Source organism: Pristiophorus japonicus, unplaced genomic scaffold (assembly GCF_044704955.1).
Source record: "Pristiophorus japonicus isolate sPriJap1 unplaced genomic scaffold, sPriJap1.hap1 HAP1_SCAFFOLD_733, whole genome shotgun sequence".
Taxonomy (NCBI): domain Eukaryota; kingdom Metazoa; phylum Chordata; class Chondrichthyes; family Pristiophoridae; genus Pristiophorus; species Pristiophorus japonicus.
Genome location: NW_027254649.1, coordinates 3558 through 29398, shown reverse-complemented (window position 1 = coordinate 29398; position 25841 = coordinate 3558). Strand labels below are relative to the sequence as shown.

The window sequence follows — 25841 nt, the reverse complement described above, 5'->3', positions numbered from 1 at the left end:
TTGCATAAATTTTGTTTTATTAGGAGATTAATACTGTGTACATAGAAACAGCATTTCAGGATAGTTAGTAACCCATCCACAATAAGGCAAATAGAGATAACTCATGTTTCAAACTCAGCTTAGTAAGTCATCCTTCTGTCACAGTAGTGACAAAAGGATTCAATTTTGCAGATAAATAAATACTTTGGAGATAAATCTTTGACACTAAGTTGCTTCCTGTTGGTTTTGTGCAGTGTTGTTATGAAGATAAACAGTTCACTGGAGTCCTGGCTATAGCCCCAAGTCAACTACTGGCCAATGAAATAAAAATAGGTTTGCACATGGAGTGGAACAAGTCACCAGCATCAAACAGCACAGGAGGGGGAGGGAAAAGAGAGAGACAGACATCAATAGGAGCAGCTAGCCCAATGGGGCACATCATTGGCAGCACCATCCAGGCAGGATACATCATCCGATTCAAGTAGAACCCGCAGCTCATTTAGTTATACAGGGTATCTGTACTTTTGCTACAAATTGTTGAATTTTAACATTAACCACAAAAGACAAGGGGGAGGAAATTGCCCTCGGCGGTAAATTGGGGAAGGCACTTCGATTTATCCGAAAATTTAGCACCCGGCGGGAGTTAGAGGGAAGAGCCCGAAAATTCGGCTCTTTAACTCGGACACCACTTCCCAGCGCTTTGGGGCGCTGTTGAAGGCGGTATCGGGGCGTTGTTGATGTTGTGCTGACGTGTCACAACGTCCCTCCCCTTCACTTAAAGGGAAGGGACGCTGCGAGGCCTACGTGGAGCCCACTGGGCCACCAGGGAGGGGTTTGGCCGGGCCAGCCCTTTAAGGGCTGCCATACTGCCCAGCCACTGGCAGCTTCCCGCCACACAAAGTTGTTGGGGGCACTGGCACCGACCGGCAATGGCTGTGCTCCTGTGGGGCAGAAAAGGGGTCGCCGCCGGGCAGTAAGGGGTCAGCGCTCGGCCAACAATGGGTCAGAGCGCCAGTGCACATGGATCAGGCCTGCCGCCTGACCCTGGTCAGAAAGGCCTTACCTTCTCCCATTGCTGCCTGTTAAGAGACGGTAACGAGTCTTAAAAGGGGGCAAATCTCTTTCCCACCACCCCCCCACAACACCCCAAAGATTTGGCAGGAAAAACAACATATCTGCTGTAAATCTATCTTTGACCCCATAAACTAGCCACATGGGTATTACTGATTTACTTCCTCTTCCCAGTCCTACTCAATCATTTCTACCACCTGATGAGTTTGTGCTCAATCTAGTTTACAGTTACTATCATAATTATTCTAGAAGATTAACAGGGTGGGAACAAATCAAAGACCATCATCATTTGAGCTTTGGTCCATACCATTTAACAGCCCACCCTTAAATTCAATTAATGGTGTAATATAAAGTTGACCGTACACAACTTAGAAAAACTGAAACCAGCTTATTTGCAACAGCACAAAATGGTGGCAGAGTTGATTCTTTGATAGAGAGCAGTAAAATGCTCTATACTGTGCTGTCACTCAATGCAGATGTGGGTGTGCTGATGACTGCCAAGTGCTGAAAAATTTCCATCATTCAAGGGAAACACATCTGTTTTTATACAAGCTGGAATTGCAGTTCTCTGCACATCATGAAATATTCAGCAAACTAGTTTTGGGGGTCATGCCCTTGAACCTGCCATCAGAAATTGCTTTGTATAAATTAATAATAGCAGCAGTTAGATGGACATTAAATATAGATTATTAGATTTAAAAATGCATCTTATGGGAAGTTGGATGTGGTAGGATAGATGGATAATATTGTTAACATATAGTTACAGTGCGACTGTTCCAAATGTTTTTAACTAGAACTGTAGTGGTATTGTTTATTGCAATACTGTGTGCACTCTTGATCACTGTCTTTTTTTAAAACTAAAAAGTGCTTTACAAGCGAGGACATGTTGCTGAGTGCAAGCCAAACCCTGGGACTATCTGGGTGTGCTTTAGATTGCAGACGCAAGATTCACAACAAGGCGTGGTGGGCTCTGATCTAATATTGCAAGAGTGGGGTGGCCTGAAAACATCACAAGTCGGGTCAGTGCTACCAGTGGAGTATACATTTTATCCCATGGCACATCACATATGTAGAGAATTAGGTATTTTGAAAGTGGTAAAAGATATACATTTTAAACTTTAAATAGAAACCATATTGACGTGGGTTAGAGTTGTTTTTGCAACATGTGAAACGTTTTCTTCAAGGTGCATCTGATCTCACTTTGAAGTGGTCAAACATAATAAATATTTCCTGAAAGTGAACGTCTGTGTGGTCTAACAACAGATAACACCAACCACATTAATGTGGGACTTTTGAAGCTTGTGTAGAATAGATGAAATACTCACCACTTGCCAGGTGCAGCACCAGCAATATTCAAGAAGCTCAACACCATCCAGGACAGTAGTTTGTTTAATGAGCACCCCTGCCACTGAACTCAGTATCTATCCATTCCACCAGCAGGGCACTGGTGGCTGCAGTATTTACGATCTGCAGGATGCACTGCAGCAACTCACTAAGGCGACTCCGACAGCTCTTCCCTCTCTTGTGACTTCTACCACCAAGAGGGACAAGAGCAGCAATGTCATGGGAACACCATCACCTCCAAGTTTCCCTCCAAGTCACACAGTATCCTAACTTGGATGTATATTGCCGTTGCTTCATGTCGCTGGGTCAATATCCTGGAATTCCCTATCCATCATGATTGTGGGAGCATCACAACAAGGATTGCAGTGGTTCAACCTTCCCAGTGGGCAGTAATTCAGGGTGGACAATAAATGCAGCCTTGCCAGTGTTACCCACATCCCAAGAACAAATAAACTAATCGGTTTCACTGAAAGCTGCCAATCAATTGCATGTCATTATTCCATAACCATGTGACTGAACACCTGGGCCAACAACCAGCAATTTACAGCTTGCCAGATACAGGTATAAACCCTGCATAGGCCAAAGGGATATTGGGTATGACCGCACAGCAGGCATGTTCACAAAGTTTGTGAAAACCAAAATAAGAAATCACACTCCTTTGGGAACTTGATAAATACATTCCATGACAGCTATTTCCACCAATATTTGCCCTCATATGGATATTAAATTGGAGATTACAAAATCAGTATCCATGTCTGATGCCCAGTAGGATCGAATAATGATCAAAAGCACTTTGGGAGAAAATACCTCACAGTAACAAAGCCTAAACTGCTGTGGAAACCTGACAGAAGTATCTGGTCACTAAAAGCACCATACACATGACAAACATTTAGAGAAAGAAAGATAAGTGCTTCCATTGCCTTCTGGCTTAAACATTTGAGACCTTTAGTAGGTGACTATGTAATGTGTGGACGACCACAAACTGTTTTGCTGGTAAGTACAAGGAATGCTCATGGTGGTACACAAGAGGACATCCCATTACACGGTCTCTGCAGTGACTGCACAACACTTCAACATGCACAAAACCACACCAGACATCACCTCCCAATGTAGCAAGTTTCAGGCTTGCTCAAAAAATACATATGTTCATATCATGCAATGTGAATAAATAATATCAGGTTATAAAGTCTTATGGTTACATCAAATGCATCCAAAAATACAATTATAAATGCAAGTAAAATAAAACAGATACAAGTACATATACACAGGCACCAGAATATTACCAGCTCCACATTCCCAACAAACATTGTTAGGGGTTCAGTAAGGGACCCTCACAAAAATCAGGATGCTCAGATACCATTATAAATTGTAAAAGTTAAGAATGAAGAATGATTATCCTCTCCGAGACTGGGTCATCAGCAACTCACCAGTATCATGTATAACACATTCAACAAGGATATGGTTTTGTTCTAATACAAAATTATTTCATCACTGGAAACAGGTTTGATGACCAAATGATCTGACAAGCACAAGAGAGCACTACTGTATTGTAGCATATTCAGAGTATGCTTAGCAGAGGGAAGAACACTATAATTGTAACAAAAGACTCCATAATCAGGTGGAAATAAAAACATCCAGATCCTGCCATCATGACTCTTCCCCAGCCTCTCATTACATAGACGCTGTGCACAAGTTTACACAATGGTGTTCTCTCAGATGCCCAGCAGCATCCTCCTGCAATGGGAGTCAGATAGTCTAGAGCTGAGTAACAAAGACACTGCTCTCACAGCTGCACATCATACTGTCTAGTATACCATTTAGTTTCAACCTTTTCTCTATGCCTGCGATTTTCTATCAACTGCCCAACCCGATAATGAGTACAATCCAACTGGTCTCTGTTGTGTAAGGAATCCTGAAACAGTTAATATACATCTCATCCAGACTGGGGTAAATCCAATCAATTCAGCAAGAAACACTGATAGAAAGGAAACGGAACTGGGCAAGAATCTGCATACAAATTGTAATCAGATTGGAGAGAGGTATTGAGAGGAGGACCGCAGAGATCGGTGCCTTGACCCCTGCTTCTTACGTACAAAAATAATGCAGGAGACACAAACCAATTCTAAACTCATAAAACTTAGTCACTAAAACAGGAGTAGTAGGTATAGGGGATGCAGGTAAGAATTTGCAGGAGGATTTAGATCAGTTATGTAACGGCAAACAAATGAAAACAAACGATTGCATATTAGGCAAAAAAGAGCAACATAGATGTGCGATTAAGTGAAGAGAATCAGCACATGGAGACACAAAGGGACTGAGCTAGAACAGTAAGTTTCAATGTGAGAAGCATTTAGAAAAACAATGTTGAGATACATGGTGACAAAAGTGAACTATTAATCTATAAAGGTTATACTAACGTTTTATAACTCAGTCAGATTCAAAGTAGACTTCCTTTGAAGTATAGTAGGCATTTTTAGTCACTATGCTCCAAAGGGGATATATGCAATAAACTGGAGACAGAGAAGAGCAATAGAAATGTTCTCGTGTAAGATGAGGAGCTATGAGGAAAGATTAGAGAAGCTAAATCTCTACAGTCTAGAGAAGTTGGAGATGGTATTGGAGAATATCTGACTGGAGTATATAAAGTATTGGAAGAGTACTGGCAAGATGAACACAGAATACTGTTCAAGAGGAGACTGTCCAGTGGGATCAGAGGACAGATTAGAGGAAAGTAACTTTAAAACAGGTTAGAAAAAGTTTCACCACTGAAAAATTTGGAATGCTCGACCAGGTAAGGTAAAATACATTAGGGACGTTCCAAATGTAGTTGGGTGCTAGGATGAATGAGTCAGAGTACCGTAGGGACAAGCTTCAAATGGGCCAAATGGCCATTTGTCATTCTTGAGTTTTTCTTTTGTTAATGTGCTTTAATGTACTCTAGCAGTTTCCTTCCAAGGTTGTGAAAGTGGAAAATAATTTCAGAATGCATACAATTAAAGGAAAAAAGGTTAAGGACCACCTGTGGTAGACATCAATTGTTGAGCCCAATAAGAAAGATACCAAGTTGGAATAAGTGACAATGAGTTACATCTACACTTCTAGACATCCAAATATCTCTCAGCAGCATATCAAAAACAAGTTCAGGCAAGATGAGCTGCTGGAACTGGAGAGTTTTCAGTCAATATCTTCTATAATTGGACGTCAAAACATAGGAACACAAATCTATGTTGTCAAGTTTCTTGACATAAGAAGGCCTTTCATTTCTTAGGGATGATGGATTCCCCTTCCCCACTCAAGGTCATATTTTCTCGGGCAACATCATAACTAGAATTCTGCAAAAGCATCTCAAGCCATTGCCACAGATTGAAGGTAACTCATCTTGCTAAAATTCTGCTAAAAAAAAAGATCAAGATAACAGAAATTAACCAAATGAAATGACAAAAAAAAAAGAGTTGCCCCAGTGGCTTGATGGGCAAAAACACACCCAGTGTCATGCAACTGGAAAGTCCCAAAGGTGTCACCCCTGGGCTATGCCGAGTCAGGAGAGTTGGGTGCTACACTTGGAGATCGGGGTAAAAGAAGAAATAATAATCATCCAGAGTTCCTCCTGATCACTACCTCGAGACCCTTGTTGGAAAGTGTATGGCATGTGAGAATAGAATTGGGCTCAGCTGCAATTGCCCAATTCTATTCTGTAACACAGACAATGGCTACCTGGGGGCGGTATTAGAGGTTACCGGCATCCATTGAGCCATGTCACTGCAAATTTTCTTCAGGAGAGAAATTAAGGGGGTGCAGCAGGGCATAATAGAAGCCCAATGGGTCCTCACCAAAAACTTGGTTAAAAATAGCCTCACTAATGATTTTCCCAGTTTCAAAAAAAAACATGCTGACCATTCAGCTTGTTGGGAGTATTTGGCTGCTTTGCACTTTAGCTTTCATAAAATCAACACATTTGAGGGTGCTGGACTTTGAGGACAAAATTACTTATTAGGTTCTAAAAATTCAGGAAAGATGGAGGTAGAATTCTACACATGTCCTGGGATGCACAACATCAGAGATTTTAATATTTACTATCACTTAATTCAGTCGTTACTAAACAACGGACAAAATCCTAATAAATTTTACACAGAATAACTCCAGTTGCCAACTGTACTCAAAACCACAATACATTCATCTATCCAAACTCTTCGACAAGCAATACAATTAATTCTCTAAACTCAGCACCAAATCGAAGACCTAAGGCAAGGTTTTGTGGTTATTTGACACTTATTTTTCCTCTCCTGACAATAGAAGGGAATGAAGCCATGTTACACTGTGCAGTACGTGACATTACTGTAGCTGCTTAGAGGTATAAGGCACTAAACAGTTAGTCTGCATTGTATTCATAGAGCAGTACAAATTATTACATAGTCTGCACTGCATGCACAGAGCGGAATAAGGCACTAAATAGTCAGCCTGCATTTTCTGCTGGCAGCAAGTCAGTTCACAAGGGTGCTTGAAATTTTCACATACTTGAGAGAAAAATAATTTGGAAAAATTTACAAACATTACACAAGTTTGCAATTTTACGATAGGCAACCTTGCCAACATGGTGGCAGAGGGATCAGTTCACCAATGGGTTAACCCAATAACCATTCAGCCCCATTATGGATTTTCCAGCAATCATTGATATTTCATTTGGGCCAGGTCGAAGAAAATGGAAATGGAGTGTTTTAGAATACATACAATGGTGTAAACAACAAGAGTATTTCATTTACTGTAAAAATAATCCTGCAATACCACCCCACTGGTCACCTAACTAGGCTGGCACAGAATCACTTGCACTCACTGGTGTCAGTTCTGAATATCCCCATCTCAGTTTTCAGGCAGATGGAGCCCATGAAACTGCCTGCTCCCAAAATTCCATACGGTTAGTTGCTGAGGAAAGCTTGCATCAGAACAGCAAGTCAATCAGCTGCAGTGTGAACGACACAATTTTGTTAAGTTGGAGGAAGTGAAAAACATCAATTCAACCTGTAGAACATATCTGAGGCCTTGTAATATCCTATTACTCAACCTACAAAGCTTTGCCCCATGGTTAGGGAATATGTTCAAATCATTAATTCTCCATTCCAAGGTAGAAAGTTGTAGCAAGGCAATGTGCTACTTGATTCTGGGAGTTAGATCTTTAAACTTGGGATTTAAGGGAAGTTGCAATGTCATAACAGATTTCGACATTCCCTCAGTCACCTCTACTATTTCCAATCGAAGTTTCTTGCACCCTCGGTTACTGATTGTTGCCACTATTTTGATTGAAGTTTACACAGGAGACTTTGGATTCAATTGACTGGTTTGGCAGATGCAAGCATAACCTTGCCAAAGTAGTGCCATCACTTTACAGTGTGCTGGCATTTCAACACCAAAACCCTCCTTTCCCCAGTTCTTTGGCATCACTGATTAAAGCATACTCCCTGAATGTAACACTGATGTCTGATCTGCAGTAGGCAGGAGTCAGCCTGTCTGACCCTTTCCTTGGTTGTCTTTATCCATTGAGAAGGTCAACTGTGACGGAGATGTTTCAGAGTCGCCTCTGGCTCGAGGGCACCCACTGTTCTGGTCAGTGCTCTCACTGCCCACGTGCAAGCTGCTGTCTTTCAGAATGGCCTGTGGATCCCGTAGAAAGACCAGCACCACAGTGATGTTGTCACTGGAGCCACCTTCTTTTGCAGCTGCTACAAGTGTCTCTGCAACTGTACTGCCATCGCCTGCATTCTCTTGCAAGTGTTCTTGCACAAGGCCCACAACCTTGGAGGGTTCAACTCCATCAAAGAAGCCATCGCAGGCTAGAACAACGTAGTCCTCTGTGCCATCCAGTTTGAATGAAGCATTATCAGCATCCCCCGAAATGTAAGGTTTTTGGTCAATGTCCCCTAAAAAATTCACAAAAATCATCTTGATATCAGGCAAGACAAATCAACATATTATGACTAGGTACAGTACAGAATGTCTACATACGCCACTTTACCTTTGGTAATGTGGATTTATTCAACGCACAAAGATGAAAGTTTCTTCTTAATAGTTACCAAAGCCCCCGAATGAAGAGAACTCAGACATTCTCCGACATCCAGAAGACGGACTCATGTTATTCAGAACCAACTTATACAAAAAGTCTCAAAGTTTATGAACTCATGTAGAATGGGAAACTGAAACAAAACCCGATGTCTATGTATGTACATTTCTGAAGTTACCACAAAGACATTTTTGGGGCACTTACTTGATCCTCCCACGTGTGTTATATCTTGCCTAAGTGTTCTTAATGGGAAGGGCAAGAGGACTCTTGCTGCATTTGGTTTGCACTATATGAAGTGAACAAGACATATTGCACAAAAACAGCACTGGTAACTGGATAGTAAATGATATCAAATGTCTCACTATTTCATTCTTTTCAATAGTATCAAACTAGTATTAGTGCTGGGAAACAAAACACTTTATTCACCACTGTCAGCATTAAGCATTCTAAAATCAGTTTATAGCATAACAAGATGGAGAGGAAATCTATGACAATGCATTTTAATCCCAATCTCAACAGCACTTCCCAATGTACCAGAGTACGTTTTTCCATTTCTCACACCAGCCATGTTTGTGTCTTTGCTCAGACACTTCAAACTATAAGGGCTTTATGCTACGGGTGCCTCATTATCTCACCACCGCCTCTTGACACCCCCACCGCCTCTGATTTGTCACGCTGTTTGTCCAACATCCAGTACCGAATGAGCAGAAATTTCCTTCAACTAAATATTGGGAAGACCAAAGCCATTGGACTCCGCCCCTGCCTCAGCTCTTCCGCTGCTGAAACCCTCATCCATGCATTTGTTACCTCTAGACTTGACTACTCCAATGCACTCATGACTGGCCTCCCACAATCTACCTTCCACAAATATGAGGTCATCCAAAACTCGGCTGCCCGTGTCCAAACTCGCACCAAATCCTGCTCACCCATCATCCCTGTGCTCACTGACCTATATTAGCTCTCGGTTAAGCAATGCCTCGATTTTAACATTCTCATCCTTGTTTTCAAATCCCTCCATGGCCTCGCCCCTGCCTACCTCTAATCTCCTCCAACCCCACAACCCTCCGAGATATTTGCACTCCTTTAGTCGCTCCACTATTGGTGGCCATGCCTTCAGTTGCCAAGGCCTTAAGCTCTGGAATTCCCTCCCTAAACCTCTCCGCCTCTCTTTTCTCCATTAAGACGCTCCTTAAAACCTACCTCTTTGATCTAGCGTTTGGTCATACGCCCTAATATTTCTTTATGTGGCTCGTTGTCAAATTTTGTTTTCTAACACTCCTGTGAAGTGCCTTGGGATGTTTTACTGTGTTAAAGGTGCTATCTAAATGCAAGTTATTGTTGTTGTACATAGAACATAGTTGGAAAACCCAGAACTCAGGCCCCTTGTATTTGGGAATGAGAAGAAACCTTCCTGCCAACAGTGTGAGCAGGATTCAAAATCTGAATCCAGGCATGAAAGGACAACGTGCTATCCAGTCCACTGTATAAATGTATTTTAGAATTGGAGTAATGCGTAATAATTTGATGCAACTAATCTGTTTTCACTTCACTTCAGCAATTTTCTGGCAATTAACATTTATGTTAGTGCTTACCGCACTCCCAATGTTAAAAAATTCATTCCAGCATGAGTGAAGACACAAAGGTTAAGCTCATGGAGGAAAGAGCATATCATTTAAAAGATGGTTAATAGAAACTTTTGATTATTGGATGTTGGAATTTGTTTTCTTTTTGCAGTTTGTAAAAAATTTGAAATACAGGGTACAACAGTTTAAGGTGGAAACATGGGGTTAGATTTTAATCAGTACTAGGTTCGCTAATACTGTTTGATACTCTAAGATGGCCAGCTGCTAGATTCTGCATATTTCCTGCTGAGAGATCAGACACATACTCACCAATTGCTCTAGAGACTGCAAGGGTTCCATTTACACGCCAACATCCCAGAAATACCACACATCCACCAAGCTCTTCAATCCTCTGCTTCTCATCCTAACATAGAATAATTTGGACAGGGATAACCAATAATTTTGTCAAAGCAAAGATTAACCAAAGTGCAGTTAGCAACATTTACAGGGCAGAGTAATATGGCTCTAATACGTCTGCTTTTTATTAAACTACTGATTGCACCATCGACAGGCTATGCATTCACAAGAATCACTTTAAAAGAAAATACAGGACAAGATACAACTTGCCAAAATAGCCCAACCATTTCTCTGAACACGAATTCCTGCAGATTCTCAGACAGGCCTACAGTGATGCAGCAGATTTAACATTGTGGGTAGGAAAGCACTCAGCGTAATATTTATTGTTTTACACAGGGAAAGAATAAAAAAATTCTTCAGAAATTGTATCAAACCAACCTGAAACCAGGGATAAAGGGGCTTCTTCATCTCCACACCAGGCCTTCTTGCCAAACAGCACGGCTCAGTCTCTGATTCAAGGTTACAGCTGTTTTGACATTGCTGTAGTGCTGTGCTAATGCCACAAGATCAAGACATATAGCAGCAACAACAAAATAACTTGCTGGATTTGCTAAGGTCAGTTGCTGGAAAGACCCAATAAAAAAAGCAGATCCTCTAGCCGCTGGTCTTAGTGAATCCAGTAAGTGACTTTGGTGTTGCTGCTAGCTGCTTGAGATTTTTGCATCGAAAGCTGGAGGCACTAGCATGGCAATTAATCAAACAGCACCTTATCTGTGACCTGGAGTACACAGACTCAGAGTTTGCAAACTAACCTAGCCTGCGACTAAATTTCCTAACAACCTTTCATATTTTGAATACTAAGTACAGGTTGGACCTCTCTGGTCTGGAAACATCCATGGTTCGGCATTAGTTGGGCCTGAGAGGAGGGTTTATAAAAAAAAAGCACCAAACCAGCACGTTAGTTAATAAATGCGGCTGGAAGATTTCTAGAGAGAGAGAGCGCAGCCTGAGTTTGAAATGCAATCTGTGAGTTTTGCAGTCTGAAGTTATCTGTGCCATCTCAGTGAGTGTTGCAATGTGTTATCTGTGCAATCTGAGTGTGCAAGGTGCTGAGCAATCGGTCTAACGTTAGTGTTTCAGAAAGCGGGCTCGGTTGCTGTTGCAGTGTGTGTGCGCGATTGGCTGGGAGTGGGTGTCAATTCGTGAGTGCGTGCGCGGGTGCGGAGGGAGTTGCCCACACGAGCACGCATGCGCGCACACACACACACACACACACACGCACACAGGAGCCTGAGCACTGTCGACAGGTACTGTTAAGCCTAGGTTAGGCGTGACCTCCCGTGGTTCGGACAATTCTCTGTTTCGACACCGGTCAGGTCCCGAGATTGTCGGACCACAGAGGTCCAACCTGTACATCATGCTGTTAATGGTTTTTTATAATGCTCATGCATATGAGTAATAAACAGGTCAGTTAAATACATTAATGCCCAACTTTCACTTAGCTGATAATCTATATGTGCATTTAAAATCCAGGTCAACTGTCGTTTCATCTGCATACAATGGTCAAGCCAGAAATCATGATATAGCTGCACTGCCTCCCTTGTCTTTATAAAATGCCTATACTTGATGGCTCACTCACCTCTTTCTCAGGCTTGTGTGGGTCCATAAGGGTCACAACCAGGCCCTGTCGCACCATCATCACCTGCGAGTCCCCAAGCCACGCAACATGCAGTGTATCGCCAGCAATCAAGGCTGCCACACCAGTGGTACCACTCCGGAGCTTCTGCAACGCAGATGACAACTCAGTTAGTTGCATCTATTCTATATCAAGAGTCACATATTCAGCCCAGCCCCCCTCCTCAATCTCACCCAACTCTTATTGAGCCGTGCCCCCTGCTCCCAACAGAATCCAGTCTCTTTTTTTTTTCACCCCTTATCCAACCAGTCATTGTTAATTGAACATCAAACTACATCATAAAAGGTGAACTAGTTCAACACATTGCCATCCAACTACTTTCACCAGCAGACCAAGCTCCTGGAGCTCGTTATATAATCTTGTTACTGCCAATACATTTTTAAAAAACAATCAAATACTGCGGAGTTGAAAAAGTTACTTTTCATTTGCCTCACTACAGGGTGACATTGAAAATGTGCCTTATTTTTGTAAGTCTCTCACACACTAACTTATATTTCTGTAGTGCTCATCACATACAAAGAGATGCCTCACAGCATATTCCAGAGCACACTGAGCCGAGGTAGAGGGAAAGGGGAAAGAGAGCAAGGGGAAATCAGACAAAGCAAAATTATGGTTAAAAAAAAGCCTTAAAAAGGTTTTTGAAGGTAGAAAGGTCGTGAGTAGAGTTTCAGAGGGCAGGGGCAAGGTGGCTAAAAGAGCTGCCACAGATGGTAGTGAGGAGAAGTAGGTTGATGTTGTAGAACTGCAGGGACATAGAACTGAAGGATCAGAGGTAGGGAAGGTCCAGGACATGAAAGGATTTGAAGATGAAGACAAGAATGTTAAAAAATCGATTCTCCCCTTCTTGCTATTGAGGGAGTGCAGCGAAGGTTAACCAGACTAATTCCCGGGATGGCAGGACTGACATATGAAGAAAGACTGGATCGACTAGGCTTATATTCACTGGAATTTAGAAGAATAAGAGGGGATCTCATTGAAGTATATAAAATTCTGACCAGATTGGACAGGTTAGATGCAGGAAGAATGTTCCCAATGTTGGGGAAGTCTAGAACTAGGGGTCACGGTCTAAGGATAAGGGGTAAGCCATTTAGGACCAAGATGAGGAGAAACTTTTTCACCCAGAGAATTGTGAACCTATGGAATTCTCTACCATAGAAAGTTGTTGAGTCTAGTTCGTTAGATATATTCAAATGGGAGTTAGATGTGGCCCTTACGGCTAAAGGGATCAAGGGGTATGGAGAGAAGGCAGGAATGGGGTACTGAAGTTGCATGATCAGCCATGATCATATTGAATGGTGATGCAGGCTCGAAGGGCCGAATGGCCTACTCCTGAACCTATTTTCTATGTTTCTATATAACAGCTTGGGCTGTTTGAGTAAGTGTGCAACAATGAATACAAAATATATAGACAGAAGACACATTTGTGGTTTCAGTGACTACTTTAACAGCTTGCAGGCTTTTAATCTTACTTTTCATTAAAAAAATGATAAAAAGTTGAAGTGCTACAGTCATTGGTGATGCAAATCCATTGTGTTGTTCAACAAATGATTGTACTTGTCCAATGACAAGAGCTCTGCTCGTTCTTCTGAATGCTAATTAAATTTCAATGTTCGGAGAGAAAAGATAAGAGCATCTGCTGTCTGCTAACATTAAAAAGAAAGTTTTAAAGTTCCCTTAGAGTCCAATGGACCAGTTGTGAACTTTTTAAACTAAGCTTTGCACCAGTGCAGCTGATGTGAAACCCAAGCAGTGAGTGCCCAGCTCTAGGAGATGGTCTTCTACCCCTTTAGTACTGTCTTCAGTCAGATCACCAATCTAAATCTATTACAGTACCATCTTCACATTGATAAAAAAAACAGTAGTGGAGCACAGCCGTTGTGTCCGACAGTTCATTGGCTCAGTGGCACTGGTCTACCAGCTTCAATCTGAAGGGACAACCTAATTTTTGTGCTACTGCTGCTATAATGAGCACAAACTACATTATGGAAAAGAGTTCCCTCTGAAAGGATGGTTGCTGGTGCTAAGCCAGTTGTCACTGGCCCTGCCAAGCTCTGTTCAGCCTCATTGCACTCACCTTTCTCTTGGCTCTCTGAAGAAACATCTCATCTGTCCGTTTGAAGGCCCTCCTTAATGCTTCATCTGGCTGAGTCGAAAACACTTCCTGATGCGCAAGATTGACATGAAGGTGTGTCGCAGCATAGACAGCAGCATCCACGCCACCATGGCCATCAAACACAGCAAAATATGCCCTCTCTTGCTCATCCTAGGGTGGAAAACAAAACATCATGCGTCATTCACTGCAGTCTCATCTGTATTTCATGGCTTTACCAACATGTTCCTTTAGCTTAGAAAAACAAGCCTAGAGCCCTATCGCACTAATGTATTTCTTGCCCAGGACTAGAATACTGCTTGTTGCATTGTCAACCCCCCAACCCCCAAAAGTGTAATCAATTTTCAGGGGCTTAAATAGTTTGGCAAACTGACTGATCCGAGATGTGATAGTAAGCAAACAGGTAGGTCCTGAACCACAGTATGCGACTCTGCTGACTACTGTATCAATACAGTAATTATTTTCAAAGCTATAGCTGCAAGTACTTGGCATACATTGCAGTGACCTCTAGTGGTAGAAATTAAAAATCATCATGATCATCATAGGCAGTCCCTCAAAATCGAGGAAGATTTGCTTCTACTCTAAAAGCGAGTTCTTAGGTGACTGTACAGTCGAATATGGGAATTAGTCTCCGTCACAGGTGGGACAGACCGTTATTGAAGGAAATGGTAGGTGGGGGAGTCTGTATTGCCGCACGCTCCTTTCACTACCTGTGCTTGTTTTCGGCATGCTCTTGGCGACGAGACTCTAGGTGCTCAGCGCCCTCCCGGATGCTTAGGGCGGTCTTGGGCCAGGGATTCCCAGATGTCAGTGGGGATGTTGCACTTTATCAAGAACGCTTTGAGGGTGTCCTTGAAATGTTTCCTCTGTACACCTGGGGCTCATCTGCCCTGTAGGAGTTCTGAATAGAGCTCTTGCTTTGGGAGTCTCGGTGTCGGGCATGCGGACAATGTGGCCTGCCCAAAGGAGCTGCTAGAGTGTGGTCAGTGCTTTGATGCTGGGAATGTTGGCCTGATCGATACCACAGATGTTGGTGAGTCTCTCCTCCCAGTGGATTTGCACGATCTTGCGGAGGCAGCGTTGGTGGTATTTCTTAAACGCTTTGAGGTGCCTACTGTATATGGTCCAAGGCTCTGAGCCATATAGGAGGGCGGGTATTACGGTCAACCACGAGGTTCTATGGAGCGTCCTCCATTTTGGCTGCCCCCAAAAGTCTGTCACCATCCTCTGCCTGCTCCACGACGTGATCCTGACCAACGGATCCATCACAGACCCAATCCACGTCCGGACCGGGGTCAAGCAGGGCTGCGTCATCGCGTCAACGCTCTTCTCGATCTTCCTCGCTGCAATGCTCCATCTCATGCTCAACAAGCTCCCCGCTGGAGTGGAACTAAACTATAGAACCAATGGGAACCTGTTCAACCTTCGTTGCCTCCAGGCTAGATCCAAGGTCGTCCCATCCTCTAGAAATTAAATCATCATCATCATCATCATCATCACAGGCGGTCCCTCGAACGAGGATGACTTGCTTCCACGAGTCCACAGATGTTTCAATGAAGGACCCAATGTTCCAGTCCTGAACTCCAATTGAGAGGGTGGAAGATGCCTGTGAATTTTTTTAACGTCTGGTGACCACACCAGCCACCACATGGGCTTGACAGAGTTAGGTCTTGGTCCAGTGGCAAGGATTAACCAGGACGACTGGAGACCTGCTCTGCTGCACGGACCTAGTGCGCGCACATATTGCAGTGTGAGCTGGCTCGTGCCGTCACTGGGCCCTTACCCTCATCTGTTGCACCTCCACCACGATCTCTCACTACTCCTCCGCCATAAACATTCACCATATCTCGCCACAAACACTCGCCGCTCATTCGTCCCAACCTTCCCATTCCTCTGCACCTGGGCCCTGCTGATGTTCCTGCCCACACTCCAAACCGGTGACCAGGGTTTTGATGACATCACCCAGTCACCCTTCTCAAAATCGTCGCACACTTGGAGCAAAATGTAGCACCATTTGCTGCATCACTACAGGTTACTCATGGTCTTGTCTTACTTGAAACCATAATTCAAGTCCAAACGATGTCAATAAGAAAAAATGGACAATTGGACACAAGATAATTAAATAGAGCTGCATGCAACTCCTAGTTGAAATAGGTCAAAGTCCACATTGAAATTTCTTATTTTCAGTAGTTGCAATTTTGGCTTAATTGATCTGAAAACTTTAGTATGGTCGGAGTAGGTGAATTCCTCCAGGCCCTGATCTAACCTAAACAAGATTTACAGAAAAATTAAAAAGGAAGTGGAGTTTTGGTACAGCAGCAGTAAGCAAATTACATAGAAGCTACAGAACAGGATCTAGCAATCAACCCAACTGGTCTATGTTCATGTTTATACTCAAAACCCATTCTCACTAACCTCTTCAACCTCTGCCCCCAAGTCTCTCTATTCCCTCCTCCGTCATGTATGCACAAGTGTGGACCCTCATTGTTGCCAGGATGAAATCATTGGCTTTAAGCAAAAAAAGTTCATTTGCATTCAGTATTTACATTTCACATACCTATGACAGACAAGAAAGTAACAATTCATGATCTCGTTAGACAGTACTGCAAGCTCCCCCATAGGGCACTGATAAAAGGTGGCAAGCAGCTGAATCATATAGATCAGAAAAATCTCAAATGCAATCCTTAATCTGTGCTGAGTGAGTTGACCTCAACAGAGGCAGTGGTGGGAGTGCTTCAAATGGCCTCTTTCCCTCTGGGATTGAGAGAAAAATTTGTCTGGATTCTTTCTCCTATTATCTATGCTGTCACTGGAAGAGAGTGTGTGGAAGTGAGGTGTGGGCTCAGCAGTGATACCCCTTGCTGTCAAATAGCCAGCCAATACTTCTTGTCTAGCTTCCCTGTAAAGAATGGCACTTGCTTCAAGATGACAGAGGGTGACTGGCATTGTACAACTGTATCCCAGCAAGCAATCAACGTCTTCAGGAGAAATGGCAGGGGGGGGAGGGGGGTGGACAGGGAAGAAAAATGGCAGGAAAAAAAAAAAGGGGGGGTGGGGGGGAAGGTGGAAGCATCAAACAAAATCTTCTGACTTTGGCTGAACATTCCTGTCTCCTCCATCAAAAATCTCAGAAGCTTTTGGTTCTGCCATGAGGTTAGCTTCCGATAAGTATTATCCGTGAGCGGTAAAGTTATGTAAAGTTACTGGAGAAACTGGGGTTGTTGTCCAATTCCCTTTTGAAGGCTACTACTGAATCTGTATCCACCACACGATCAGGCAGCGCATTCCAAATCCCAACACTCGTTGAACAAGTAAAAGTTTTTCCTTCTGTCGCCTCTGGTTCTTTTGTCAATCACCTTAAATCTGTGCCCTCTCGTTAGGTTAAAGGGAGATTTACTGGAATGGTACCAGGAATGAGGGGCTTCAAAAATAAAAACATGAAAATGCTGGAAATACTCAGCAGGTCAGGCTGCATCTATGGAGAGAAAAAAAAAAACAGAGTTAACGTTTCAGGTCAATGACCCTTTGTCAGAACTGGAAAAAGTTAGAGATGTAACAGATTTTAAGCAAGTGTAGGGGCAGGGAAAGGGGGGAGGGAGGAAAGAACAAAAGGGAAGGTCTGTGATAGGGTGGAAGGCAGGAGAGATTAAGAGACAAAAGGGATGATGGTGAAAGGCAAAGGGGGATGATAATGGGACAAGTTAAGAAACAATAGATGAGTCTAGATGAGGTGTAAATAGGAATGGCAAAATCATCAACAGCTGCCTTGTAGGGACAGAGGTTATGGTCTGAAATTGATGATGAACTCGATGTTGAGTCCAGAGGCTGTAAAGTGCCTAATGGAAAGATGAGGTGCTGTTCCTCGTGCTTGCGTTGAGCTTCATTGGAACATAGAAACATAAAAAATAGGTGCAGGAGTAGGCCATTCGGCCCTTCGAGCCTGCACCACCACTCAATAAGATCATGGCTGATCATTCACCTCAGTACCCCTTTCTCTCCATACCCCTTGATCCCTTCAGCCGTAAGGGCCATATCGAACTTCTTCTTGAATATATCCAATGAACTGGCATCAACAACTCTGCGACAGGGAATTCCACAGGTTAACAACTCTGAGTGAAGAAGTTTCTCCTCATCTCAGTCCTAAATGGCTTACCTCTTATCCTTAGACTGTGTCCCCTGGTTCTGGACTTCCCCAACATCAGGAACATTCTTGTTGCATCTAACCTGTCCAGTCCAGTCAGAATTTTATATGTTTCTATGAGATCCCCTCTCATCCTTCTAAACTCCAGTGAATAAAGGCCCAGTCGAACCAATCTCTCCTCATATGTAAGTCCAGCCATCTCGGGAATCAGTCTGGTGAACCTTCGCTGCACTCCCTCAATAGCACAAACGTCCTTCCTCAGATTCGGAGACCAAAACTGAACACAATACTCCAGGTGAGGCCTCACCAAGGCCCAGTACAACTGCAGTAAGACCTCCCTGCTCCTATACTCAAAACCCGTCGCTATGAAGGCCAACATACCATTTGCCTTCACCGCCTGCTGAACCTGCATGCCAGCTTTCAATGACTGATGTACCATGACACCGAGGTCTCGTTGCACCTCCCCTTTTCCTAATCTGCCGCCATTCAGATAATATTCTGCCTTCCTGTTTTTGCCCCCAAAGTGGATAACCTCACATTTATCCACATTATACTGCATCTGCCATGCATTTGCCCATTCACCTAACCTGTCCAAGTCACCCTGCAGCCTTTTAGCGTCCTCCTCACAGTTCACACCGCCACCCAGTTTAGTGTCATCTGCAAACTTGGAGATATTACACTCAATTCCTTCATCCAAATCATTAATGGATATTGTAAATAGCTGGGGTCCCAGCACTGAGCCCTGCGGCACCCCACTAGTCACTACCTGCCATTCTGATAAGGACCCGCTTATCCCGAATCTCTGCTTCCTGTCTGCCAACCAGTTCTCTATCTACGTCAGTACATTACCCCAATACCATGTGCTTTTATTTTGCACACCAATCTCGTGTGTGGGACCTTGTCAAAAGCCTTTTGAAAGTCCAAATACACCACATCCACTGGTTCTCCCCTGTCCACTCTACCAGTTACATCCTCAAAACATTCCAGAAGATATGTCAAGCATGACTTCCCTTTCATAAATCCATGCTGACTTGGACCGATCCGGTCACTGCTTTCCAAATGTGCTGTTATTTCATCTTTAATAATTGATTCCAACATTTTCCCCACTACTGATGTCAGGCTAACCGGTCTATAATTACCCGTTTTCTCTCTCCCTCCTTTCTTAAAAAGTGGTGTTACATTAGCTACCCTCCAATCCATAGGAACTGATCCAGAGTCGATAGACTGTTGGAAAATGATCACCAATGCATCCACTATTTCTCGGGCTACTTCCTTAAGTACTCTGGGATGCAGACTATCAGACCCCGGGGATTTATCGGCCTTCAATCCCATCAATTTCCCTAACACAATTTCCTGCCTAACAGTGCAAGAGGCAGAGGACGGAGAGATTACAGTGGGAACGGAGCAGAGAATTATAGTGACAGGTGACCGAAAGCTCGGGGTCATGCTTACGGTCTGAACGGAGGTGTTGCGTAAAGCGGTCATCCAATCTTCCTTCGGTTTCCCCAATGCGGAGAAGACCGCACGTAAGCAGCGAATACAACATACTAAAGTACAATCAGTGCAAGTAAATCGCTGTTTCAACTGGAAGGAATGTTTGGGGCCCTGGACAGTGAGAAGGGAGGAGGTAAAAGGGCAGGTGTTGCATCTCTTGCGCTTGCACGGGAAAGGAAAGGGGTGTTGGGGGTGATTGAGGGTGTCATGGAGGGAGCAGTCCCTTCGAAGTGCTGAAAGATGAGGGGAGGGGAAGATGTGTTTGGTGGTGGGATCACGCTGGAGGTGGCGGAAATAGTGGAGGATGATACGTTGAACGTGGAGGTTGGTGGGGTGGAAGCTGAGGACAAGAAGAACCCTATTGTGGTTCTGGGAGGGAGGTGAAGGGGTGAGAGCAGAAGTGCAGGAAATGGGATGGATATGGTTGAGGGCCATGTCAACCACGGTAGAGGGACTTCAGTTATGTGGAGAGACTGGAGAAGCTAGGATTGTTCTTCTTGGAGCAGAGAAGGTTATGAGGAGATTTGATAGAAATTTTCAAAATCATGAAGGGTTTTGATAAGAGTAAATAAGGAGAAATTGTCTCCAATGGCTGAAAGGTCAATAACGAGAGGGCATAGATTTAAGGTGATTGGCAAAAGAACCAGAGGCAACAGAAGGGAAAAACTTATTTACTTAACGAGTGGTTAGGATTTGGAATGCACTGCCTGATCGTGCGCTGGATACAGATTCAATAGTAGCCTTCAAAAGGGAATTGGATAAATATTTGAAGGAGATAAAAATTACATTTAGGGTTTTGGGGAGAGTGGGGGAATGGGACTAACTGGATTGCTCTTCGAAAGAGATGGCACAGACTCGAAAGGTCGAATGTCTGTGCTGCAATATTCTATGATAGGGTGTGTCTCGCTTCCAATAGATAAACAGTTCACATGCAGGGATTCTTCTTGATCAAGGAAAACCTTAAGACCTGTTAGACTGCTGTCTGCACACCAATTGAAAAAGGAAGCTTAGTCAAACTAATTATCTTGACTTGAATACTGCCACCATGGCCACTATTGTATGAGTGGTACGCCTCCACGCTGCTCCGCCCGCTCCCCGGCCTGCTCCGATGGCGCTCGCAGGCCGGAGGCCACACAGATTGCTGGGCCAGGCTGCCACGCTGTTCCTTTCACTCCCAGGCCTGCTCAGAAACTGAATAATAGCCTGACAGGCCGACTCAGGATCCACCCCTCAAGCACTGCAATTGATTGCAGAACACGCTGCTCCCTGGGCCCTCCGGCCTCTGAGCTCTCTTCCTGTTGGTTCCCAGGGCAATCAATCACCACTCGGCAACATTACGCTGCCAGATAAAGTTGAGGGGCTCAGAGAAAGAAATAAAATTAGGCCGTGAATTGAATCAAGATGGTGGAGAGCCGAACCTGCACCAAGATGGCCACTGTTAGCCTGGGCCTGTGACTGGGAGAAAGCCCCGAAGCTGCAACCGCCGATATTCCTGTTATTTTTGCGGGCTTGTAGCGGGCACCAGTTGTTTATGAAGCCTCCCCGGCTCCTCGCAGGGAACAGCACGTGCTGGAGCAGGAGAGCAATGGCAGTGAAAAGGGACATCACCAAGGTCCAGGTCGGTGATTGGAACGTGGGCAGGTACCACAGGAGCGGCGAGGTCGGGGCGAAGGAGCGGCGAGAGATTGTAGAGGAACGTGATCGGGGCCCAGGAGAAGCGAGAGTTCAGGGCCCAGGAGAAGCGAGAGTTCGGGGCCCAGCCCACTGCAATGTGTATGCGCGCACTAGGTCCGTGCAGCAGACCAGGTCTCCAGTCGTCTTGGTTAATCTTTGCTACTGGACCAAGACCTAGCTCTGTCAAGCCCGTGTGGTGGCTGGTGTGCAACGGTCACCACACGTTTAAAAAAAAAATTCAAGCACAGGCATCTTCCGCCCTTCAAGATTTAGTTCGGACCTGGAATTTTAGCTCCTTCATTGAAACATCTGTGAACTTTTTGACGTCGAAGCAAGTCATCCTCGATTCAAAGGACTGCCTACGAGAATGAGTATTGTATGAACTGCCTGGATGTGGATACTAGGCTAAATGTGTGACATTTGTACGAGTGTGGCTGCCTTGGCTGAGAGGTAGCACTCCAGTTTCCAAGTCAGAAGGTCATGGGTTCAAGCCACACTCCAGACACTGGAGCACATAATCCAGGCTGACACTCCAATACAGTACTGCTGAACTGTTGTTGGTGCTTTCAGATGAAACGTTAAATCGAAGCCCCATCTGCCCCCAGGTGGACATAAAAGATCCCACAGCACTATTTCAAAGTGCAGGAGAGTTATCCCAGTGTCCTGGCCAACACTTGTCCCTCAATCAGCATCACCAAAAACAGATATCTGGTCATTTATTTCAATGCTGTTTGTGGGGCCTTGATGTGTACATTTTGGCTGCCATATTTCCCTACATGATAACAATGCCTACACTTCAAAAGTACTTTATTGACTGAAGTGCTTTGGGACAATTTGAGCTTGTGAAAAGCACTATATATATGTGTTAGTTTGTTTCTTTGTGGTTTACCCAGAACAGTATTTGCATGGGATTCACTTACCCTGTTGTAAAAGATGTACTCTGTTAAAAGTAGTTTGCACATTTAAACTCTTAACCCCATAACTGCTTTCTCCTCCCCTCGCTTCAGTTATTCCTGTAACGTGGCATCTCCAATTTGACTCTGCTAGTTCTGATGAAATGTTAGCCTACCTTTCTCTCAGACCAACCAAATGGCTGCACATTTCCAGCACATTTTGTTATTTAGATTTTGATTAGTTGCTAGCTTTTTATCTCCATGACCTGCACTTCATTTGGTGACTAGACTGCAACTGGTGTTCTTTCCTTCAAGTTAGTCTTCAAGGTCTTTCTATGAAATGGAGTACTTGGTAATGTTATCCTATCTCCCAACATTTGCAGAGTTCTGTGGATTGTCTGGACCAGGTTATATACCCTTAGAAACTGGACAATTGAGACAATACATTTCCAGGGGCTCTGGAGCAAGCAGTCGGTGATAAAAAATGTATGACATGCATATTATAATACTCAAACAAACAGCTTTTCTTAATTCTCTCCCTCCCAGCAACAACTAGGGTAAACTTTGAGACACATCTGACCTCAATGCACTTTGTTATGCTACATAATTATACAAAATAAAATAAATACATCACGGGATATCTACTGCCCCCCTCCACCCGAAACGGGGCACACGCCCCCCGTTTCAATGGTTTTTACCGCAGCTGTAGTTGGTCACTGAGCGAAATTCTGCTCTTTGTTTTTTTAAAGTTCGGATCCGAAAGTCGCTCTTAATGGGGGCGCTGACAACACTAGATGGGCAGAAGTTGAGGGCAGTGTGGAGTGACCGCCGCAGTGACATCATCACGGCGCGCCCTTCACTTAAAGGAGAGAGCCTTCGTGACTTTGAAACTTTGGCCGACTGGACCACCAGGGAGGGTTTCAGCCGGGCCAGCGGCCTGGCACCCAAGAGGGGGTGCCAGGCTGCCAAGCAAACCAGGGGGCATAATTGTCGGACTGACATGGCAGTCGGCCGACAAAACAAAACATAACAGCCGTAGCAGTGCATCCTCCCCTTTAAGGGAAGCCGCACCGCCATTGCAGAAGACCACCGTTAAAAAACAGGTTTTGGCACCACCGGGCGGGCCGGAGATTTTCAGAGGGGAACGTTGCCGTCGGTGGGGCATGGCTTCCGATTTGCGATGGTAACAGACCTTAGAGGGGCAATTTGGGCCCCCTATTGTTTAAAGGTAGAGGACAGTTATTGGAAAACATCTGCAGCAATATGTACACATTTCAAAATCAAGCACCAGTAACGTCCAAGACTAATCAAATCAGCAGAGGCTTGACTAACAAACTTCATGCATTTCTAAACCCTAATAATCGGATTGTCATTTTTTTTTTTTTTTAAAGTCTCTCTCCTTTTTGGTCCATTAGCCCCATGTACCCCAACTGGAAGACCAAGCAGGCAACCTGCTTGAAGATCGGAGAGATAATTATGCTTGATCCAACTATTGGGGTACTTCTCTTAAATGTTTCCTCTCCCATCTGGATGGCCTCATGTGCCCTCAAAGTAAAAAGAGAATTCTCACATATTGGAATTGCAGAAGCAAGCTTACATCCTACATGCAAGATGCTGGCACATCAACGTGCAGCACCACTGACTTAAATTTGCCAATTATAAATCGGGAATGTTCCACTTTTATGGTGTGAACCTGTGTCCACTAGGAAATAGTCTGAAACCATACATATAGTCACTCAACCCTTACAGCTATCAGAATCTAGATACTTTCACCTAATCAGCATGGGCTATATTTATATCAGGTCCCAGAGGAGAAAGAAAATGTCTTGTTTAACAGGACAGACTTACCTTAATGCCAAAGAAAGCGTTAAACTCAGGCAGTGCTACATGTCTGTCCTCCATCTTCCGCCGTGTGTTACGGATAGCGTGACTGGAAATTTTTAAGTACTGCTTTGGTACATGTAGCAACTGTGGTTCTTTCATCCACTCACAGCAAACTCCCAGCAATTTGTTGAAGACTGATCGAGCCACTGGTTCTCCTTCCAACACTGAGAGGGGGAACAATCATCAAATTAGATCAAATCTAACAAATAAGTCAATTAACCAAAGAGGCATAAAATGCAGTAAAGACAAATTAGCTATAAGGACTGGAGGAACTCCCTCTTTGTACAGGGAGTTGGTGAGAAGAAAAGTGTTAACAGGTTGAGTTTAAGAAACTTAACGGATTGAAAGCAACCATTTTCTACATATCTTACTGACTTTTCTCTTACACAAACTTACTCAGTGATCAACAAGAGTTGAGACAAAAAAAGCATAGGTCAGCAGATTACAAACCCCAAAACTTCCCATCCACTGCAACAAAAAACTTCTCAATGGACTATGCTAAGAATTAGAATTTAAGACAAGTACTGCTGTAACTTAGATAGAAGTTCCCATCGCTCACTCTTCATTTGGTGCCATGCATGCGAGTGGATAAATTGGATCCTCAGGTTTATAAGTCAAGTCTGATGTTTTGATTGGTTCCTAAACACAATTATTAGAAATTGCTTTAGAAATGCTCACGCGTTAAACCTCGGCAACTCTCTAATTGCACTGCTGTTTGAAATGTGCAGGATTCAAAGCCTCCAGTGAGGATAAACATGTAGGTTCAAATTTTGCGGGACCGATAACGGCGTATGCTTGTAAAAGACCCTGCGAGTCCCATGTTTCTGCTTGCGCTACGCATGCGCAGAAACCAAGAACTTGCGAGCCGTCAAGTTTGTCTCGACAGATCCTCCGAAGCAAAAGTAAAATCACTTTCACTGATGGAGTTGGACTATTTGCCCAACTACTGCCCACAAAACCCTTACACCTGGTAAAAGCAGGTGCAGGTCCTGCATTCACCAGCGTAAGGATTAATATAAATGTTCATTTAAGTTTTTTTAAAAATCATCCACAAACATTTAAAATTAGTTTATGTAAATTTCAGCCCAGATGAAAATATTTAAAATTATTTTTCGAAGAATTAAATTTTTATTGTAAATGCTTAACTAAAGGGACTTTTAATTAAAGGTGAAAATGAGAACATATTTTTTATATTAGAATTATGTAAATTATTTATTTGGGGATTCCATTGCTTGTCATTAGGGGATTCCGTTCAGAAATGACAGCAATGGAATTCTCCTTTCTGATGGGAGGACCTGGCCTATGTGATCCCAGAGACACTTCTGAAGCGCCTGCGTCCCTGGGATCGGTGGGCCATTAACGCAGGCTGTGGGGCCCCAGACCCGAAGCCTGGAAGCCAGCAGGTAGGTTTGTATTTTTTCCAGGTTGCAGGTGTACTCCAGAGGTACGACTCCAACCGCAAATTCCAGCCGTAGTTTGTGAATAAGGAAAACATGCAGTGAGAGAAGCAGCTGATGAAGATCTTATCTTTTATTTAAGATATATCATCTCGGACAGATTTTTTTTTTAAAAGATACACAACAG

At 43.7% G+C, this 25841-nt stretch overlaps 1 protein-coding gene across 1 annotated transcript; it reads right to left on the bottom strand.

Moving 5' to 3' along the window:
- LOC139256573 (protein phosphatase 1F-like) lies at positions 1 to 24425 on the bottom strand. Its single transcript, XM_070874241.1, has 5 exons — positions 24222 to 24425; positions 14136 to 14324; positions 12005 to 12148; positions 10339 to 10432; positions 1 to 8306 (listed from the first exon to the last, which is right to left on the bottom strand). The coding sequence occupies exons 1-5, from the start codon at positions 24354 to 24356 to the stop codon at positions 7888 to 7890; spliced, it is 981 nt and encodes a 326-aa protein (XP_070730342.1). The 5' UTR covers positions 24357 to 24425; the 3' UTR covers positions 1 to 7887.
- Positions 24426 to 25841: the final 1416 nt, after the last annotated feature.

Coding starts and splice junctions, on each gene's coding strand:
- LOC139256573 (XM_070874241.1), bottom strand. CDS start 24,356: ATGAAAGAACCACAGTTGCTACATGTACCAAAGCAGTACTTAAAAATT. Junction 14,325..24,221: donor ACGCTTTCTTTGGCATTAAG/GTAAGTCTGTCC, acceptor TTTCCACCCTAG/GATGAGCAAGAGAGGGCATA. Junction 10,433..12,004: donor CACACAAGCCTGAGAAAGAG/GTGAGTGAGCCA, acceptor ATTCTATGTTAG/GATGAGAAGCAGAGGATTGA.